Below are 15,455 nucleotides of genomic sequence, written 5' to 3' on the forward strand. Positions count from 1 at the left end.
AGGTCGAATACAAGGTTCTGCAATGTCACATGAAAACGAGCACTGATGATGCAAAAATCATTTGAACCCCAAAAAGGCAATCTGCCAAGGCGGAGAAGTGGATGGATAATCGGTAGTGACAAAACGCTAAGCATACGCACAGAGCGTGTCATTTTTTTCCCGACCAGGTTAGAACGTAAAAGCTTAAGCCCGCCATCATTTGTTTCCGTCTAGTGATACCATCAAAACAAATGAAACAGTGGAACAGATGGACGGTAATGGATGATGTCCCAATTGTATTCTACTACACAGTGAATCATTTTTATTTATGCAGAAACGAAATCCTTGACGTTCTGGAGCCATTGAACGTACTCCTTTTGTTCCTTGTATTCGATATAATCAGGCAAGAAACTGGCCAAGGCGGCGTTTATACCGCGTTCCTCAAGGTAGCGTTCAAACAAGTTTTGAAGGTTCTAAAGGGACATCGGTTTAGCGTTTAGAATATCTTTGCCTTCTTTTAGTCTTACCTCATCCAATTCCGCAAATTGAGGACCGATGTAGAGACCACGACGTTGCCAATCAGCCTCGGCAGATTGTTCCGTGGCTACCTTGCCGTCCTTGTAGAACATGACACTTTCGATGGCAATCTCACCGTCTTGAGCCACGGTGTCGACTGTGACTGCACCCTTGCCATCCTTTATCGATCGGCCCACTTTTTTAGTTACTCCGTCACACCATGTTTCATTAATGCCATAATTTGTTTTTTACCTTTTCAATAGTGACAGAAACACGAACAGGGAACGAAGCCACTTCTTCCTCGTCAGCTTCGGCACCCTCTTCAACCATGTCCTCTTCGGGAAGGAAGCCGTCATCGGCAGCGGCATTGTTGATATCAGAAATGGAAAACAAGACGCGGATCCTAATCAATGACTCGGTCAATGAAAAAAGGCTGATATTTTCCACCGGTTTTCCCTCGCACTTACTTTTCGTTGCCAAAAGTGCGGATCAAGCTCACTTCGTCTTGGCCCAATTTATCCTCAAGCTATACAGAGTCATGTCAACGTTCCAACTGAAAAAATGGCGATGGCGTACTTTAGCACGTTACCTGGAAAGAGTTATTCTGCAAGAATTCCTTGATAAACTCAGGTTGTTCCGCTTCTTCCGTGGACTTTTCGTACTGAAGTTCTTCATTCAGCTTGTGGGCCAAATCGGTATCAACTAATATTCCCTTATTGAATATTGACAGGCAAACAAACGCGCTAAGCTTCTATTCGCCATTTTACCTGCACCGCTGTTCATGCGGGCCACGCCAGCAGTGAATGAACGCATGGGGGCAAAGGTCACAGCAGGAGCGACGCGATGCGCGACGGGAACAGCTGCCTTTCTGATCAAGGCAGGACGAGCAAAAGCACGAAGAGAGGAGCGTAACAATTGAGAAGCCATAGCTTACGACAAGGTTGGGAAACAATAAGGCAGGATATTACGAGGGCTCTGCTTTTTTTTCCTTGCATTTCCGACACCAGTCCTTTTGCAGTCACATCCGTCGCGGAATATGAAAATCCGAACAATTCTTTGCTTGGTTTTTTTTTTTTTTTTCCATGATGAAGGATCATCGGACCATGAAATAGATATTCAGAAAATTGGAACGAAGATTCATGCAATAATGAGATCGCGGCTACACTATTTTGCTCCTGTGGTAAGACTAAAAATATTAAGACTATGGACAAACTATTTCTAGATCGCGTTAGGATGGGAAGTTATCCCTTACAGTTACTGATCATCGTGTGTAGTAACATGGAAACTTTCAAAAAAGAACAGCAAAGGAGGTGATTGATTGCCGCTATGCCGAAGCTAGAGGATCATACATACAAATTATACCATGTTGCCACAAACAGATATTCCGCACGCACAAAAAACGCAAAAGATCTTCGGTAGCTTATCAATGCTACAATGCAAAATGTATGCTCAACGCACGTCATGCAGCAACTTTAGCAGACATGTAAGGGACATTTTGTTTGCAATAAGCGGGGTATTTTATTCTCTGTAGATGACAGCGCGGGGAAATGAGCAGTATAAGTATTTGTAACGCATTTTCTAATGTAGAGACTGGGGTAAAGCATGAACCAAGCAACGGTGGAGAAGTAATCCGCGGAACGACTTGATGTGCTGCTGTAAATAAGTATAAGCAAAATAATTTAATTCGCAAGTAGTTGGTAACGAGAGATAGAATGTATCATATGTAGAAGCGTTCATAGTATGGATAATATACAGATAATTGAGAGGACGTGTGATGCGAGCCGGTTAATGAAGCAAGAACTGAATGGATGGTAGATTGATACGCTCCGGCTGCTTATCGTCAAGGCATGATCCGATCACTGAGGGGCGATCGAAAATGTAGCTACTGGGCGAGAGTGAATAGTAGGATGTGACATTGCTACATTCGAGGGGCTCCAATTTGTTGTTACTGGAAGTAACTTTCATGATCATTGGAGGTAAAGTAACGTCGGCCATCATGGCGTGGTTCTGTTGAACCATGGGGAGGTGATTGATAATGGGTGAGCCGTCAGGGCTGTGAAACGATTCAGTTTCGGAGTCCGAAGAACACGAAGACGACGATGGTGGCGGCCCAGGCAACCGGGGAGACTGTTGACTAGGATTGAGAAATCCTGCAGCGGCCAACGAGGGGAGGTGAGAAGGGAAAAGGTCCTTTGTAAAGGAGGATAAATTGCGGCGCAGTGCAGGTGGCGGCATCAGTGGGCGATTGCCGGATGAGCCTTTGGTGCGACGTTTGCATGGGGAAATATGAATGCGGGCATGGCGTGTCAATTCATCCGAACGTGAGAATCGTTTCTCACATCCTGGAAAAGTGCAAGCGTGAGGCTTTTCCCCGGTGTGAGTGCGAATATGACGGATACGATGTTCCAAGCGGGAAAACGATTTGCAACACATCGGACATTGATAGGGTCGTGGAGTAGAGCTTGATTTGGTGGTCGTGGCACTGCCGCTGTTGGCATTGGAAGAAGGTGCAAAGGCTGATTTATTAATCACCGACATAGGATAATAGAGTAAGATAACAGTGATAAAGAACGGGAAAAAAAAAAGCGAATTGTTATCGTCAGATGTTTAAATAAGAAAAAAAAAAAATCAGTAATTAAGGGACCAACTGCCATTTTATGCTTTTTTTTCTGGTAGGAAAGTGGCTCGATGTCAAACTTTTTTTTTATTTGGTTTTGCTTTCCAGTGAATAGAAAAGACCATCGGGTGGGGGTTTTTTTTTCTTTGCGGGACACGTTCCATGTGCGTTGGATTTTCACTGTTTTTTTATTTGTACGAAACAGTTTTGGAAACACTCCGGACTTGCAACGGAACATGCAGGTCGCGCGCGCATCTCTATAAGATGAGAAAAACAATTATACTACATTCTTTCCTTCAAAGCTACTTGGAATTTTCAAACAATTGCCCCCGTTTTGTCTTTTTTTTTTCTTTTTATTCTTCTTGAGTAGTGTGGAGTGAGTTTTCTATTCCAGACTCTCTCTCCCCGTTCTGTAACAACACTAAAGGGATCCGTCATTATGTCTTAGTCATCTATGACTCAAGTCTAATTATCTTTTCGGTTGCCTTTTGAGGCATTGAAGGCATTTGCTGCAATAGAAGTGTTGATCATTGGCAGGATATATCTTAAACTCACGCGAAAGGAACGTTCTTTTTTATTTATTTTTTTTGCTCCTCTTTCCCTTTCATTATAAGTTGAGAAACGGTGGATGCATGGGCACATGGTAATAAATTGGGCCACCCTTTTATTCCCACGGGACATTAATCGCGTTATGCACAATGCCATCTCCTCCGCATACAAACGTTTCCCTTACATATCAATATCTGTTCTTTTCCAACGACGCCTCTCACATTAAATCCCGCATCGATTGCCACAAAGTTTGTGGAAAATTGTTACAAATATCAATGCAATTAATGGGCATGTTTTTTCGCTTTATATCGCTCCATGTGGCAAGTGATTCTGTCTTTCTCTCTGATACACAGTGTATCTGCCAGAATCGGCGCTCGATCGGTTTACTCCTTCATTTCCGGCTAAAAAAAATGGTTTCCCCTGATGACGTTAATCTCTCTCTCTCGCTGTGTGTGTATGTGTGTGTATCACCTTCATTTCACTACGAATCAACCAATCACTAATAGACACACGGCTTACTGAGAATTCCATAGGCAATCTGACAGAATTAATAGCTGCTGGACTTGTACACGGCATTTCTTTTCTTCTACCTAGTCATGGATACCATATGCTAGTTTGCTCCATTCTTCCGTACAAAGTGTCAGAATATGAATGATAACATGACTTGATTGAATGTCATTGAGCTCAAACACATTTTTCATCGGCTAAACATTGTGTTAACTGGAGCACGAGCATATATTAGGGGTAAAGGGGCAACACAATCGGCTCAACCTAAGAGAGGAAAGCGGCGTCCAACTCCTTTCGTATCACATGGGAAAACTAAAAGTCAAAGAATTTTATGCCTCTTCTTCGGCACAAAAGCAGATCGTCTCATGTCTTTCTTATGTGTGACAACAAAGAAAGATGAATGATCTTAGTATAACTGAAGATCCCCGATAATGAGCCAGGGAGACTCTGATAAATGATACTAAGTTGTCCAATACAAACCTAACGTTTGTTGCATTAATATGATCGTCATCCGGTATGATCCAGAACGGCATGGGCTGCAATGGACCAAAAAGTGAGATGTACCATTGGGAAAAAAATGTTCTTTTTCCACGACCACGCTAAATTCGCTTCGATGACGATTGAACATCTTTCAAAGGCAAAATCGCGTGATATGAAATGAAGGTTGTGCTAAAAAGACTCTTGCTGCCCCAGAGTGATGTCAGTTGTCTGACATGGGATTTACTCGTCTCATTTTTACTATATATAATAAAAGAATGACTTTCGCGTGGTGTTCTCGCATCGTATTCGCTGCTTTCGGTTTGTTTTGACATTTCAAGCAATACAGTAGACAATTTGTTTATAAAGGTTCGACGAAGAAGACAGTCAATGAGCACGGATTAAAGCCGATGGATCTTGTATCGTTGAAGTGGAAACTTTGTTATTAAAACAAACAAGTTCTCGAACTCTGTTTCTGGATAAGCAACCCCCCGGAGAAATTTTTCTATTACAACAATGCACCCAGTTCCAATGAAAGAATAAATGAGGATGTTAGCATGGATGCATGCTAAAACCATGTTAAACGTATTATACGGATGAGGGGAAGTCTAGATTGCTCCATCTACTTTTTAGTAATTGCTTCCAGTATTGCTGCTACAGCAGCGAGGCAATTGGATACTCATAGTCGTGCAACTGGAAGATGTGTATCTGCTATTGTGAAAAAAATTACATCAACAATGAGCATTTCTTCTATTGTCAGTCGCCACTTCATTTGGCAACCACTCTGGGACGATAAAAAGCGATGCCCTAAATCGAATTATTCTTAGTTCCAATGACTATTTACCATAGAGCCATTAAAAAATACATATTAGATCGTGTAGCTCGTGGATATCAGCAAAAAAAAAAAAAAAAAAAAAAAAAAAAAAAAAATAGGATAAAGTAAAACCAAATAAATCAAAGCAGTCGAAGGCCTTCGTTGCCTGACTAAAATTCCAAATAAAACGAAAGGGGAAGATGCGCTTCAGTTAGGCATCTTGGTAAGGAAAAATCCAGAGCTGTTTGAGATGTTATTCATATTTTATTTGCATCGAAATATGGGAGTAATCATATCTTTGAGGTTGTGCTATTTCTAGCTATGACATGCGGTTGACCGGTCAATGAAAAGTAATACGTCGCTTAATGAAAAAATGGTACGTTGGCAGGCGAAAAATCAAAAGGTGGCAGCAAAAAAATCGTGAGAGGTCAAAGGTGATAGCTTCGTAACAAAGTGTAAGAAGTGATTAATATGATAGATGGGGTCATTCTTGACAATGCGATGGTTTACCATAACACTTCAGTGAACCAAGACCTTCTCTTAGCTGCCACCTTTGTTAAGGAATCTCGGAGGTGGTGATTGTCTTACGTTTTTATGATTGGCGAAATTCCTGCATAAAAAATACTGGGATTTTTAGAGTTGTCAATTTTCGGGAATACGTGCCTTAAACAACCTTTTCCTTTATTTTTTCTTTCTTTTTTTTGTTGTGACTCCGTTTGTCATCCATCCAAGTGGTGAACAAATGCAGTGCTTCTTATCCCAATTTGTAACATCATAGCATGGAGCCTGCAACCACTTTCAAGTTCTGCTGCGATTGTCGTAGGAAGCAAGATATTTCCCACTTTCACGGCTGCAAGCGTAATTACAAGACCTGTGTGACTTGTCGACTTAGACAGACGCCCCGTGAACCATTCCCTGCTCAAGAGATGATTTCTCTGCGTGACCTCGTGCATGCTTATCCACAAGTTGTCTTATCTGAAGGTGGTGAAGAAGTCCGTCAAACAAGTTTACGGGGATCGTCGCTCTTGATCCTACCATCGAAGCACTATCCGATAGAGACATCATCTTTCGCGTCTTGGAAGCAGTTCAGCAGTGCGACGGTTTTCGGTATTACCTGTTTAACTATAAAGATCCGAAATTGCAAGACATCATTACCTTCACTGCTTACTGCATGCAAGGAGTGAGCGTGCAACGTCAAGTACCAGCGGAAAAGCGCGTTCGGAAAATGCAGCGCATGACTGTCTTTGACTGTCGTGCCGCCGTCAAGGGCAAAATCGACCGTGCCAATGGTGCCATTCGTTTGACAATCCAACATGGAGAACATGAGCGGCCGAATCGTAAAAGTTAGCGAGTACACTGCCGACAATGTCACTTCCTCTGACGCTGCAATTTTGTATCGCACTGTTGTTCAGCGCTACACCGCTTCCAACGTTTCCCCAGCAAAAGTAAGCATAAAATTACTGAGGCTGGCGACAAGGAACTTATAAGCTGTATAGATTGCATATTGCTGGGGTGAAGCTTTCTGGTCCCAATATCAACTAGATGCCGATCAAATGCGTTCATCTCGTATGCTTATTGAAAGATATGAGACAATGCACTCTTGTCCTCGGTGCCCTGGCCAACTCAATAGTTGGCCCAGCTTACAGGGTCACCTGCGAAAGAAGCATTGTCGAGAGGTAAATCTTTATTTTCTGTAAAGCTTTTAGCTCAAACCTTTCCTGGTTTAACCCAAGCGTGTCCATAGGAAAAGCGGCGATGTGGTTTAGTGCCAAGTCACACATCCTTATAGTGCGTCCATTCTCCAATGAGTATGAGGAGATTCCGCATTTCTCATAGAATCAGGCCCTGAACCAGTACCTTTTGATTCGTTTCTCTGGCAGTCAAGATTCGGCATACCTAGGACACCTCTCGGTAACACAAAGAAAAGTAATCGCGAGCTACATTTACCAAAAGGCAGCTGGAGAGAAAGAGGTGAAGTGGCCGTCTTCGGTGACTACATCTGAAGCTCATCCAGCGTCCAGCATCCAGCGTCCGCATCCAGCGTCCATGGTCCATGGTTCATGGTTCATGGTTCATGGTCCACAATCCACAATCCACGGTCCACAATCCACGGTCCGTGGTCCACCGTTCACGGTTCGTAGTCCACGATCCACGGGAGATAAACAACTGACTTCCTTTTACGAGAAGATTCGAATGACTCTGAGCCCGAGTTTGACGAACAAATTCCAGTCATTGATCCTGTTCTTCCCGGAGTGAGTTGGAAATCGAACCCGTCGAACCACAAAACGTAGAAGCTACGACCAAGCGGTACTGCATGCATGTCATCAATGAAGAATACATCAATAGCGAACACTTGAGCCGAACTTTGAAAATCATTGATGCCCTTTCTTTGGCTCCTTTTGCGATTATCAACCAAGACGGGAGCGAGGACAATGCCTTAGTCCACCGTAGTGACGTAGGAAAACTCGCCGCGAAGTATGAGTCCCTCCAGCCGATACTACCAATGAACGTACCCGCGGGTTTCTCGAAAGTCCCAGCAGCTCTACCTTCCAAACTCTTTTTATTGTTGGTATAATTGCCGTATTCGAATCTTTTACGACAGCGGCAATATGTGCCTATTACTCCCAGTTGTGGTGTGGCGAATGTCGTGACCATATTTTCTCTCGGCGGGTCTGATAGAGGAAACATGATATCCTATTCTTGGCCCATAAGTATTGAGTATTTACAAATCTCCAATCAACCCTGGTGCCCACAGACAGCTTTAAGCCGACTTACTCCCTCCAAACCAAGCGGATAGTTTTCAGCATCCTGCTACAATGTGAAAGAAATATCAAAATAAAATAATAAAAAAATCGAGCCCTTTTAAGTATTTGCAGTCCGCATTTTGGAAAAAGAACCTTTTCACTTGTTCTCTCCGTGACACGGTTAGTATTTCACTTGCATGTGACGAAATAAAGAAGGTCAACTTTTCATAATAGGATGGTTAAATACTAACGGAAGGTCATGGTAATTGTAGGACCTAAACATCACCTATAAAACATTGCACCCAATTCGTTTCATCAAATCGCTTTCAATTCTGTCTTCCAGTACCACCACAGTACGCCAGAACATGTGCCTACTCGGCATTAATTAATTTGCACCGCTTTTTTTATTGCAGCTTGTGACTCTGCATTTAAACTTCCGCCTCTCAATTACAGTGAAGGTGTTTACGCGCTCGTAAACAAGGATTGCGCGGTTTCTCTGCGAAGAAATTTGTATCAGCGAAGAAACTTGGCGGTTGCATCATACGAAATACCAAGAACGGGAACGCTATCATGGTCAAGACAGTAGAATGTACGATCGTACAAAGCAAGTGGAAGCACAGATGGAATCTTACTCCTTGTACTCTTTTTAGGTCCATGCTTCGATGCAGTCCGGGAAGTGGTGGAATCGGCGCAACATGCCAGCTCCCATGAGCGAGGTAAATACATGGCACTCTTTTCTTCCAAAGTAAATACAGTAATAAAATGAAACTATATGGTAGCCGTCATGTCTATGACAACTTGTCAACAACACCTATCTGCGATGGATATCGACGAAGAAGTAGTGGAAGTTGTCGAATCAGTCAACTTTGAAGACCTCTGTGAAGCTTTGCTCTATTTACAGGGCGAAAATCTATTCCGTGCTGCTTTCCTGGATTCTTACCCAGGTGGTCGCGGTTTCTCCTCCATCGGCAGTCCGGCGTCGGAACGGTCAAGTGAGTTTCAATATCATTCTGCTCACTTGGTTGGGGATCATATCCCTTCCGTTGGTCCGTTGGCTCTATTTACGCTGGCCAACTTTTCCTTCACGTTACAGAAGCCCAATCACTTTGGCGTTTCCTTTGCTAGTCTAAAGGAATCCGTAGAGCTGTGCAAATTTCCCAACTTTCGCTTGGCTGAATTTGGCTTCAAGGCGTTGGAAGGTAATATTCTGATAAAACTTTCCTTGATCATTGCATATTGATCCACCTATTAGGCCAGCAATTATTTCCCTTTGCTCGGTGATTCTTCCACCGTGCTGCCTTTACAAGTGGATACCTTCGTCGACTGCGTTCTTTTGCCCGCGATTGAATTGGCATCTCCTTTTGAGTGTCAAAACTTTGGCCTCAATTACCAAGCCGAGTCAGAGCGCCTTAGAGATGCAAATGGCCGAATTGTAGCCAAGCCGGCCATGCTCGAGAGCATGAGTGCACCTGCTCTCATTGAGGGTATGCGTGCACTTGTTGCTGAAAGCCAGGATCTGGAAGCACTTTTTGGAGACTTCTTTTTTGATACCTGGTGCATGGGCATCAAAGCGCCATTCAGGGACTCTCTTACTGATTCAACTGGAATTTGGTAACTGTCATCTTTGTGATATATCAATAAACTCTACTAACTAAGGCTAACATAAGGTCGATCCAAATACCTCGTACATTGATGTGGGTGCAGAAGTCTTGCCGGTTTCTGACGAATTTTTGGTCGGTGTACCGACAAACAGCTCCCATGAAGAGCTTATTAACCAGCTGTTCGGTCCCTTGGGTTCGTCTGCTTATCAGTACAGGTATGGTTATGATACAAATTCTTATTGATATTGGCTTGCGTTAATCATCTTTTTGCACTTTTGATCACCATCATCATAGACACGATCAGTTTTCGCATTTGGCGAGGCGTGGGTGGGTTTGCGCTGTACCTGAAAAGTGGTATACCAACCAATGACTTCTGGGCCGTTTACGCACAGGTATGTACTATGATGAAAGCACAGGATTCGTAATACATATCGTTCATCGTATGATTTTCTATCCAGGCGTACAGCAAAGTAAAAGTCCCATTCTACAAGTTTGCTGCAAGCAAGGATCGAAGTGGTATTGCCGTATCCCCTTCCCAAATTTTCTCGAATTCCTTCCCAGGTTTAAAGTAAGTTAGCTTCAAAACTTTTGTTGGGGGAAATTTTGATCCACTTATAAAGCTGATATTATTTAGACCTTTGTAAACGCAACAATGGTAGCTCTGCCCAATAAATGTGTACGATCAGAAGTGTGTGTCGATCTTTTTGCAATTATTGACACCCATGATATCGTATTATTTATTATGCGGTATGGAAGCATATTATATTTCGATTTGTAAATTTGATTAACTAAACAGCCTTTTAGACACTATCAGGCGAGGCTAACATCTACTGGCTCAGATCCGCTCATCTAGCCTCGCTTTGGTCTGGTTTGTTTGGTGGTCTTTCCTAGGCTGGGAACCATCTTAAGCCCTCTTAGAACGCACATCCATAACGTCGGTTTCTCTTTTACCACGAGCGTCCAAAAGCCTGATGTTTGAATCATTCTGAACTAAATTTCATCAGGTCGTTTCTCAGCATTTGTATGTGTTTGGACTTTCGGCTTCTTTACTTTTAGCTGGTAGATCAGTGTATTCTTATGATAATGGGGTTTTGGCACCGTCGCAGTTTCTTCCTTGCCACTGTGCATCGAAAATTTGTAAAGCGCTAACAAATGAAAAGTATGTGGCAGAAGAAAAATAGTTAAGCCGTGTTTAAGAAATGGAGCTTCATAGCTCGGGCCTAGGAAGTAGCAAGGATTATAAGCGTCAGCGCAAATCAAGCGCAAGGTGATCAGATTGGTACAAAGATATATTATTGGGAAAAAAAGGCAATAAAATAAATAAGAAAATGTTAATGAGCGGAATGAGGGATAAAGCAGTGAATGTAAACAGAAGCATCTAGAAGAAAGAAAAGGTTGAAGAGGAAAAAATTCACATATCATAGATCCTTCTCGGAATCGCAGGGAGGTTAGACTAGGAAAGCGCTCGACCAATCCATCAATCATTCCGTCCGTTGTTCTGTCAGGACACGTCAGCTTCTTTAGTTGATTGGGCCATATTCGTTCTAACACCTGCAAAAATCTTGGTCTTCAACGCCTTGAAAGTAAGAGTTTGTACCCGCCCGACATCGTACTTGCGAATGTCATCTACGTTTCCTGGGTAGAAGCGGTGTAACCTGATTTCGAAAGTGTTCAGCCGAGATGGCAAGTGGTGTAACCCAGCGTTACGAAGATCTGGATGGATCAAAGTGGGATCTTCCAATGCCTGACAGTGATACAGATGGCAGCCACTTCGTCGGGCAGGCTATATTGCATACACAACCGTCGTATAGATTTGAAGCATTTGCTACCGTGTCGTATCCCACGTGTTTCTGCAGATCCGTGTTGCTTAATGTCAGCGTGCGTAAGTTTAGAAAGTAGCCTTGAAGCGGTCGAATATGTCTGCGAGATATGTTGTTATAAAAAAAACATTGTCATGTCGTAGAAATTCAGGGTTTGTAACTGTTGCGCTGTTTCACGCAAATCGAGAAGACATCGCGCGTTAAGCCCTGTGGCGAATGTCAAATAGAGATGCCGTAATCCGCAATTATGCTTCAGAATCCGGGTGATTTGCGTCATTCGTTAAATAGTGACAATTATGTGGATTCAGGGTTTCTAGGTGAATGCAGTCGATCGTCGATCAGTCGGCGGTCGGAATGTCTCGTCTGTTACCCAAGGTGTATTGTTTTAGTCCTGAAAGATCCAGACAACGTACTGTTTACTGTATGCATAATCATGTTTCGAGTAAAAGCCGAGGCTCGATCTACGTCTCTTATTCGCAGTTTCCTTAACCAGGTTACTGCATGCCTTGAATTGATCGCCATCTAAGATTGCGATAGAAAAATGAACTTGCAACGTAAAACCACGGTACGGTATGAAATGGCACAACATTCTGAGATGTGATCTGCGAGTTGGTAGAGCCGATGTTGTAATAAGTAAATGGTGCTAAAGAAGGAGAAGAAGAAGCCCAGGGGGTCGTTTGTACTGTGGATGATGTATGCTAGTGACCAGTCAATAGCGTGGAAGAAGGTGACAGATGGTGTGAACGCTATTGACTTGCTTTCTACTTTCAGTTATTCAAATGCTACTCTCTTCGACCGATTCCAACATATATTTAGGCAAGGGCGAAATCCTCGTGCCACTTCTTGGAGGCATCCATGTGTCGCGTAGATCATCCTTCTTTGAGTGGTCTGAACGGTTGCCATAAATTGCTGCGTTGGAAAGATTCACAGACGCGTCCTATTTTGATTTAATTATCTTCTTCAGATAAGGCTTCATGCTCAATGCGAGTACTGAACTTACCTTGAACTTTCGAAGCAACACGTATGCTTCCCGCAAATCACGAAGCATATCGGCTGTCTTCGGCAATTGGCAGGTACCTTCGCTGACTGCGACATAAAGGCCCGGAGCACCCAGACGTACAGAAAACAAACCAGCATGCAACCCTAGGTTCGATAAGATTATAATGCATCAAGCAAATACTGGCTGGTCGCTATACCTGTGATCTGCATGGCTGGAACAGCCACAATTTTTTCTGGATTGCTGTCTTTAACTGTGCGATCCACAACGCACTTGCTCTCCACCAAGAGCTTCATTTTGTCGCCAAACATTTTCCCGAGGGAAGCACCCACCCTTGCCAATTCGACGTTGGCAGCGTCCGACTCCCTTCGGTTTCGCAGTGCCGAAAAGTTGTCTCGAACAGCTCTTACGTCAACCTTGAAGCCTGTATTTCCCTCTACTGCCCCAGCCGAGTCACCGACTGACTCGCCCCTATCATCAAGAAGGTAAATTACTGATAAGCGTGCGTACAAATTTGCAACATCTGCATCGTACCACTTCAACCGAAGATCGTCTTCATCTCGCATTATACATTCCAATAGAGGACCCCAGACCTTGACAGTCAGGTCTCCTTCTGTTACGTCAATATCCGGTCGGAATACCCGTTTCCGGAATTGTATGATTTTTAAACTTCCCAAGCATTAATAAACCGCCCTTTCATAGGATACGATGTAATTTTACTTACTATTCGGAGTACATGTCATAGAGTGTAGACAACGCACCCTTATGGCCACTTTCCAACTTGTTGGCCTTCAGCCTCGCAGCATCGAGGTCTTCCCTCGCCAGCTTTCCACAAATTTTAACGCGTTGTGAATGGGTGAAGATCAAATTCAACTTTACCTTCTCGATTTCTCGTAAAGAGCTATTGTTCTCCTCCAGCAGTGCAGTATTATTCTCGAACATAGGACGAAACTGATGTGATAAGTCTTTCCATTCTTGGCTGGAGAAAAGCTCTTGATGAGCTGAATTAGGGTTCGTCAAATCGAGGATCGAATTAGCGCCGAGCCTACGTAACGGAAAAAAAAACCCACCCGCGTTTCAGATCGCATTTAACTTTCGCTGTTGTTTTTTGGACTTACGCGACCAAAGCCTTGCCTTGATCGTCGAGCGTCTTGTATCGAGGGTATTTTTTTAAGCATTCACGCTTGATTTTTGTTCCAACAGACAATTCTGAATCACACGGTCGGATTCCATCATGCTCAAGGAACTAAAAATTTCCGTCAGCAATCATATTTTCAATCATTCAAAGGTTTCATTTACGTTGTTGCAGGCAACTGAAGGTTTTTGCTTTTTCTTAGAGCTTGGTCTTTCTGACGAGGAAGCGCTTGTGGCAGCCGGGGCACCAATTATATTTTCCAGCTCACTGGCAGATCTCTGTAATAAGGACGACTGGATTGCTTCGACTGTCTGATCGACTTGTCTTCTAATGTTCCTGCGTTCTGTCGGAGTGTTGGATATCGACCCCAATCTTTTGCGAGTTGGTTCTGTCTACAAGAAATCAAAATTACAGTGAATACAAATACGAACAGTAGCAACAATGCCTCTTGAGAGTTGCAGGTTTACCATCCTCTCGAAGGGATTAGCGATTAAAAAGCGTGAGTGATGCTGAAGAGGGTATCTGAAACCTGCGTTGATAAGCAACGACGCCAATTGTAATAGAAAAAGGTATTCAAACTCAACGACTTTGCCTGATGGCGCAGCCCAGCTGGCATGGCATCCGTGCAAAAGTCCGATCCATTATTGAAATGACTGATTTTATGACGTGGAACGGCGGCAGGATGGTCTTAGTCTTCATAACATTGGTTGCACGGGTTCCAGGTTTGCTCTTAGTTACCCTTGATAATTTTTGATGCATCAGCCAGAGTATCGTGAGATTGGCAGCCTACTCAAATGTGAGCTTTTTCAAGCATGATTAAGCAAATGTTGCTTGCATTGCCTCAAAGATATATAGCATCGCCTACCTAGTTCAACAGAGAACTATTTTCGTTTTCTCTTCTGTGAGATTAATGTTTAGCAGGAAAATAACTTTCGCTTTTACCCATTTCACGTACTGTATGCTTACTAGTTTTCTGTATTGACGTCTTTTTTACTTGGGAATAGCTCGCATGGTTTTTCGATCAACTCCGCTCTCAGTGCTTCATATCCTTCATGGACATTCTGGCTGGAATAGAAGGCGAATATTATAGGTAAAGCAATTTTAGCGTATAGACCCATGCGGGTTCCCCGCATGAAGTGACCCAGACGTTAGTTTGTTCCGACTCTTAAATTCCATCGTAAGCTTCTTGAAGCCTTTCAACCGAAGTTTTCTTCGCTTTACCAAAAGCCAACATCATTCTGCTTTTGATCGCGTTTTGTATGGATTTAATACTTACAAAGATCGTAAAAGACCGATTTTGCCTTTGCCTGTCAAAGCACCGAATCGTGGTAACGAAACATAAGCAATTGTATGAGGAGAAATTGTGAACAGCCAACCAAATAAAACTGGCGCTGTAGTCGGCGTTTCAATAAACTGTAGCCGACTTGAAAAAAAAAAATAGTGGCAAGTGTGTGATGCATGAAGAACTTATAGAACAAAAGGGAGAAAGAGAATCCTCTGGGACTGTTGGATATCTTCGATTCGTGTAATTTGCCTATTTACACTTCTAGTCTTGAGTCGGTATTGATCATTATCAGTGAACATCCCTCGGATATAAGATATATTTGGAAAGGTCCACATTTGTGATGTGACAGCGTCACCCGTATGAATTGGTCTTGGTGAGAGATCCAATTGTTGAAAGAGGTTCGATCGTTGTTCT

At 43.1% G+C, this 15,455-nt stretch overlaps 8 protein-coding genes across 8 annotated transcripts; 3 read left to right on the forward strand and 5 right to left on the reverse strand.

The window, feature by feature from the left end:
• Positions 1–248: 248 nt before the first annotated feature.
• On the reverse strand, positions 249–1,575 carry BYT42DRAFT_570005 (mitochondrial glycoprotein). The gene is made up of 6 exons (XM_051568352.1): positions 1,263–1,575; positions 1,085–1,197; positions 963–1,021; positions 748–898; positions 507–674; positions 249–452 (listed from the first exon to the last, which is right to left on the reverse strand). Exons 1-6 carry the CDS (start codon positions 1,420–1,422, stop codon positions 306–308), a joined length of 798 nt encoding a protein of 265 aa, XP_051424129.1. The 5' UTR covers positions 1,423–1,575; the 3' UTR covers positions 249–305.
• A 1,206-nt stretch (positions 1,576–2,781) lies between these two features.
• BYT42DRAFT_466649 (uncharacterized protein) lies at positions 2,782–2,976 on the reverse strand (the record flags this gene model as incomplete). Its single annotated transcript, XM_051563520.1, has 1 exon — positions 2,782–2,976. A coding segment is annotated over one exon (195 nt), but the record flags the coding sequence as incomplete, so codon positions are not given.
• A 3,796-nt stretch (positions 2,977–6,772) lies between these two features.
• Positions 6,773–7,715, forward strand: BYT42DRAFT_546081 (uncharacterized protein; the record flags this gene model as incomplete). The annotated part of the gene is made up of 3 exons (XM_051565858.1): positions 6,773–6,904; positions 6,956–7,135; positions 7,296–7,715. The coding sequence occupies 3 exons, from the start codon at positions 6,773–6,775 to the stop codon at positions 7,713–7,715; spliced, it is 732 nt and encodes a 243-aa protein (XP_051424131.1).
• Positions 7,716–8,799: 1,084 nt separating this feature from the next.
• BYT42DRAFT_340610 (uncharacterized protein) lies at positions 8,800–9,567 on the forward strand. Its single transcript, XM_051563114.1, has 2 exons — positions 8,800–9,402; positions 9,456–9,567. The coding sequence occupies exons 1-2, from the start codon at positions 8,976–8,978 to the stop codon at positions 9,482–9,484; spliced, it is 456 nt and encodes a 151-aa protein (XP_051424132.1). The 5' UTR covers positions 8,800–8,975; the 3' UTR covers positions 9,485–9,567.
• Positions 9,490–10,645, forward strand: BYT42DRAFT_340581 (uncharacterized protein). Its single transcript, XM_051563113.1, has 6 exons — positions 9,490–9,814; positions 9,871–10,019; positions 10,099–10,196; positions 10,263–10,372; positions 10,439–10,551; positions 10,609–10,645. Exons 1-5 carry the CDS (start codon positions 9,651–9,653, stop codon positions 10,446–10,448), a joined length of 531 nt encoding a protein of 176 aa, XP_051424133.1. The 5' UTR covers positions 9,490–9,650; the 3' UTR covers positions 10,449–10,551; positions 10,609–10,645.
• Positions 10,568–11,405, reverse strand: BYT42DRAFT_340510 (uncharacterized protein). Its single transcript, XM_051563112.1, has one exon. It carries the CDS (start codon positions 11,287–11,289, stop codon positions 10,795–10,797), a length of 495 nt encoding a protein of 164 aa, XP_051424134.1. The 5' UTR covers positions 11,290–11,405; the 3' UTR covers positions 10,568–10,794.
• Positions 11,406–12,399: 994 nt separating this feature from the next.
• Positions 12,400–13,187, reverse strand: BYT42DRAFT_546083 (uncharacterized protein; the record flags this gene model as incomplete). The annotated part of the gene is made up of 3 exons (XM_051565859.1): positions 12,400–12,561; positions 12,625–12,767; positions 12,821–13,187. 3 exons carry the CDS (start codon positions 13,185–13,187, stop codon positions 12,400–12,402), a joined length of 672 nt encoding a protein of 223 aa, XP_051424135.1.
• A 154-nt stretch (positions 13,188–13,341) lies between these two features.
• BYT42DRAFT_546084 (uncharacterized protein) lies at positions 13,342–14,767 on the reverse strand (the record flags this gene model as incomplete). The annotated part of the gene is made up of 5 exons (XM_051565860.1): positions 13,342–13,344; positions 13,501–13,666; positions 13,740–13,867; positions 13,921–14,092; positions 14,751–14,767. The coding sequence occupies 5 exons, from the start codon at positions 14,765–14,767 to the stop codon at positions 13,342–13,344; spliced, it is 486 nt and encodes a 161-aa protein (XP_051424136.1).
• Positions 14,768–15,455: the final 688 nt, after the last annotated feature.

Source organism: Radiomyces spectabilis (assembly GCF_025331425.1).
Source record: "Radiomyces spectabilis strain NRRL 2753 chromosome Unknown BYT42scaffold_6, whole genome shotgun sequence".
Taxonomy (NCBI): domain Eukaryota; kingdom Fungi; phylum Mucoromycota; class Mucoromycetes; order Mucorales; family Radiomycetaceae; genus Radiomyces; species Radiomyces spectabilis.

What these genes read in the sequence shown, in the direction of transcription:
- BYT42DRAFT_570005 (XM_051568352.1), bottom strand. Translation starts at nt 1,422, where the DNA reads ATGGCTTCTCAATTGTTACGCTCCTCTCTTCGTGCTTTTGCTCGTCCT. An exon ending in CCGCATGAACAGCGGTGCAG is followed by an intron (nt 1,198 to 1,262) that starts GTAAAATGGCGA and finishes AGGGAATATTAG; the next exon opens with TTGATACCGATTTGGCCCAC. An exon ending in AATTTGCGGAATTGGATGAG is followed by an intron (nt 453 to 506) that starts GTAAGACTAAAA and finishes ATGTCCCTTTAG; the next exon opens with AACCTTCAAAACTTGTTTGA.
- BYT42DRAFT_340610 (XM_051563114.1), top strand. Translation starts at nt 8,976, where the DNA reads ATGGTAGCCGTCATGTCTATGACAACTTGTCAACAACACCTATCTGCG. An exon ending in TGGCTTCAAGGCGTTGGAAG is followed by an intron (nt 9,403 to 9,455) that starts GTAATATTCTGA and finishes TCCACCTATTAG; the next exon opens with GCCAGCAATTATTTCCCTTT.
- BYT42DRAFT_340581 (XM_051563113.1), top strand. Translation starts at nt 9,651, where the DNA reads ATGCTCGAGAGCATGAGTGCACCTGCTCTCATTGAGGGTATGCGTGCA. An exon ending in TCGTCTGCTTATCAGTACAG is followed by an intron (nt 10,020 to 10,098) that starts GTATGGTTATGA and finishes CCATCATCATAG; the next exon opens with ACACGATCAGTTTTCGCATT. An exon ending in TCTGGGCCGTTTACGCACAG is followed by an intron (nt 10,197 to 10,262) that starts GTATGTACTATG and finishes TTTTCTATCCAG; the next exon opens with GCGTACAGCAAAGTAAAAGT.
- BYT42DRAFT_340510 (XM_051563112.1), bottom strand. Translation starts at nt 11,289, where the DNA reads ATGATTGATGGATTGGTCGAGCGCTTTCCTAGTCTAACCTCCCTGCGA.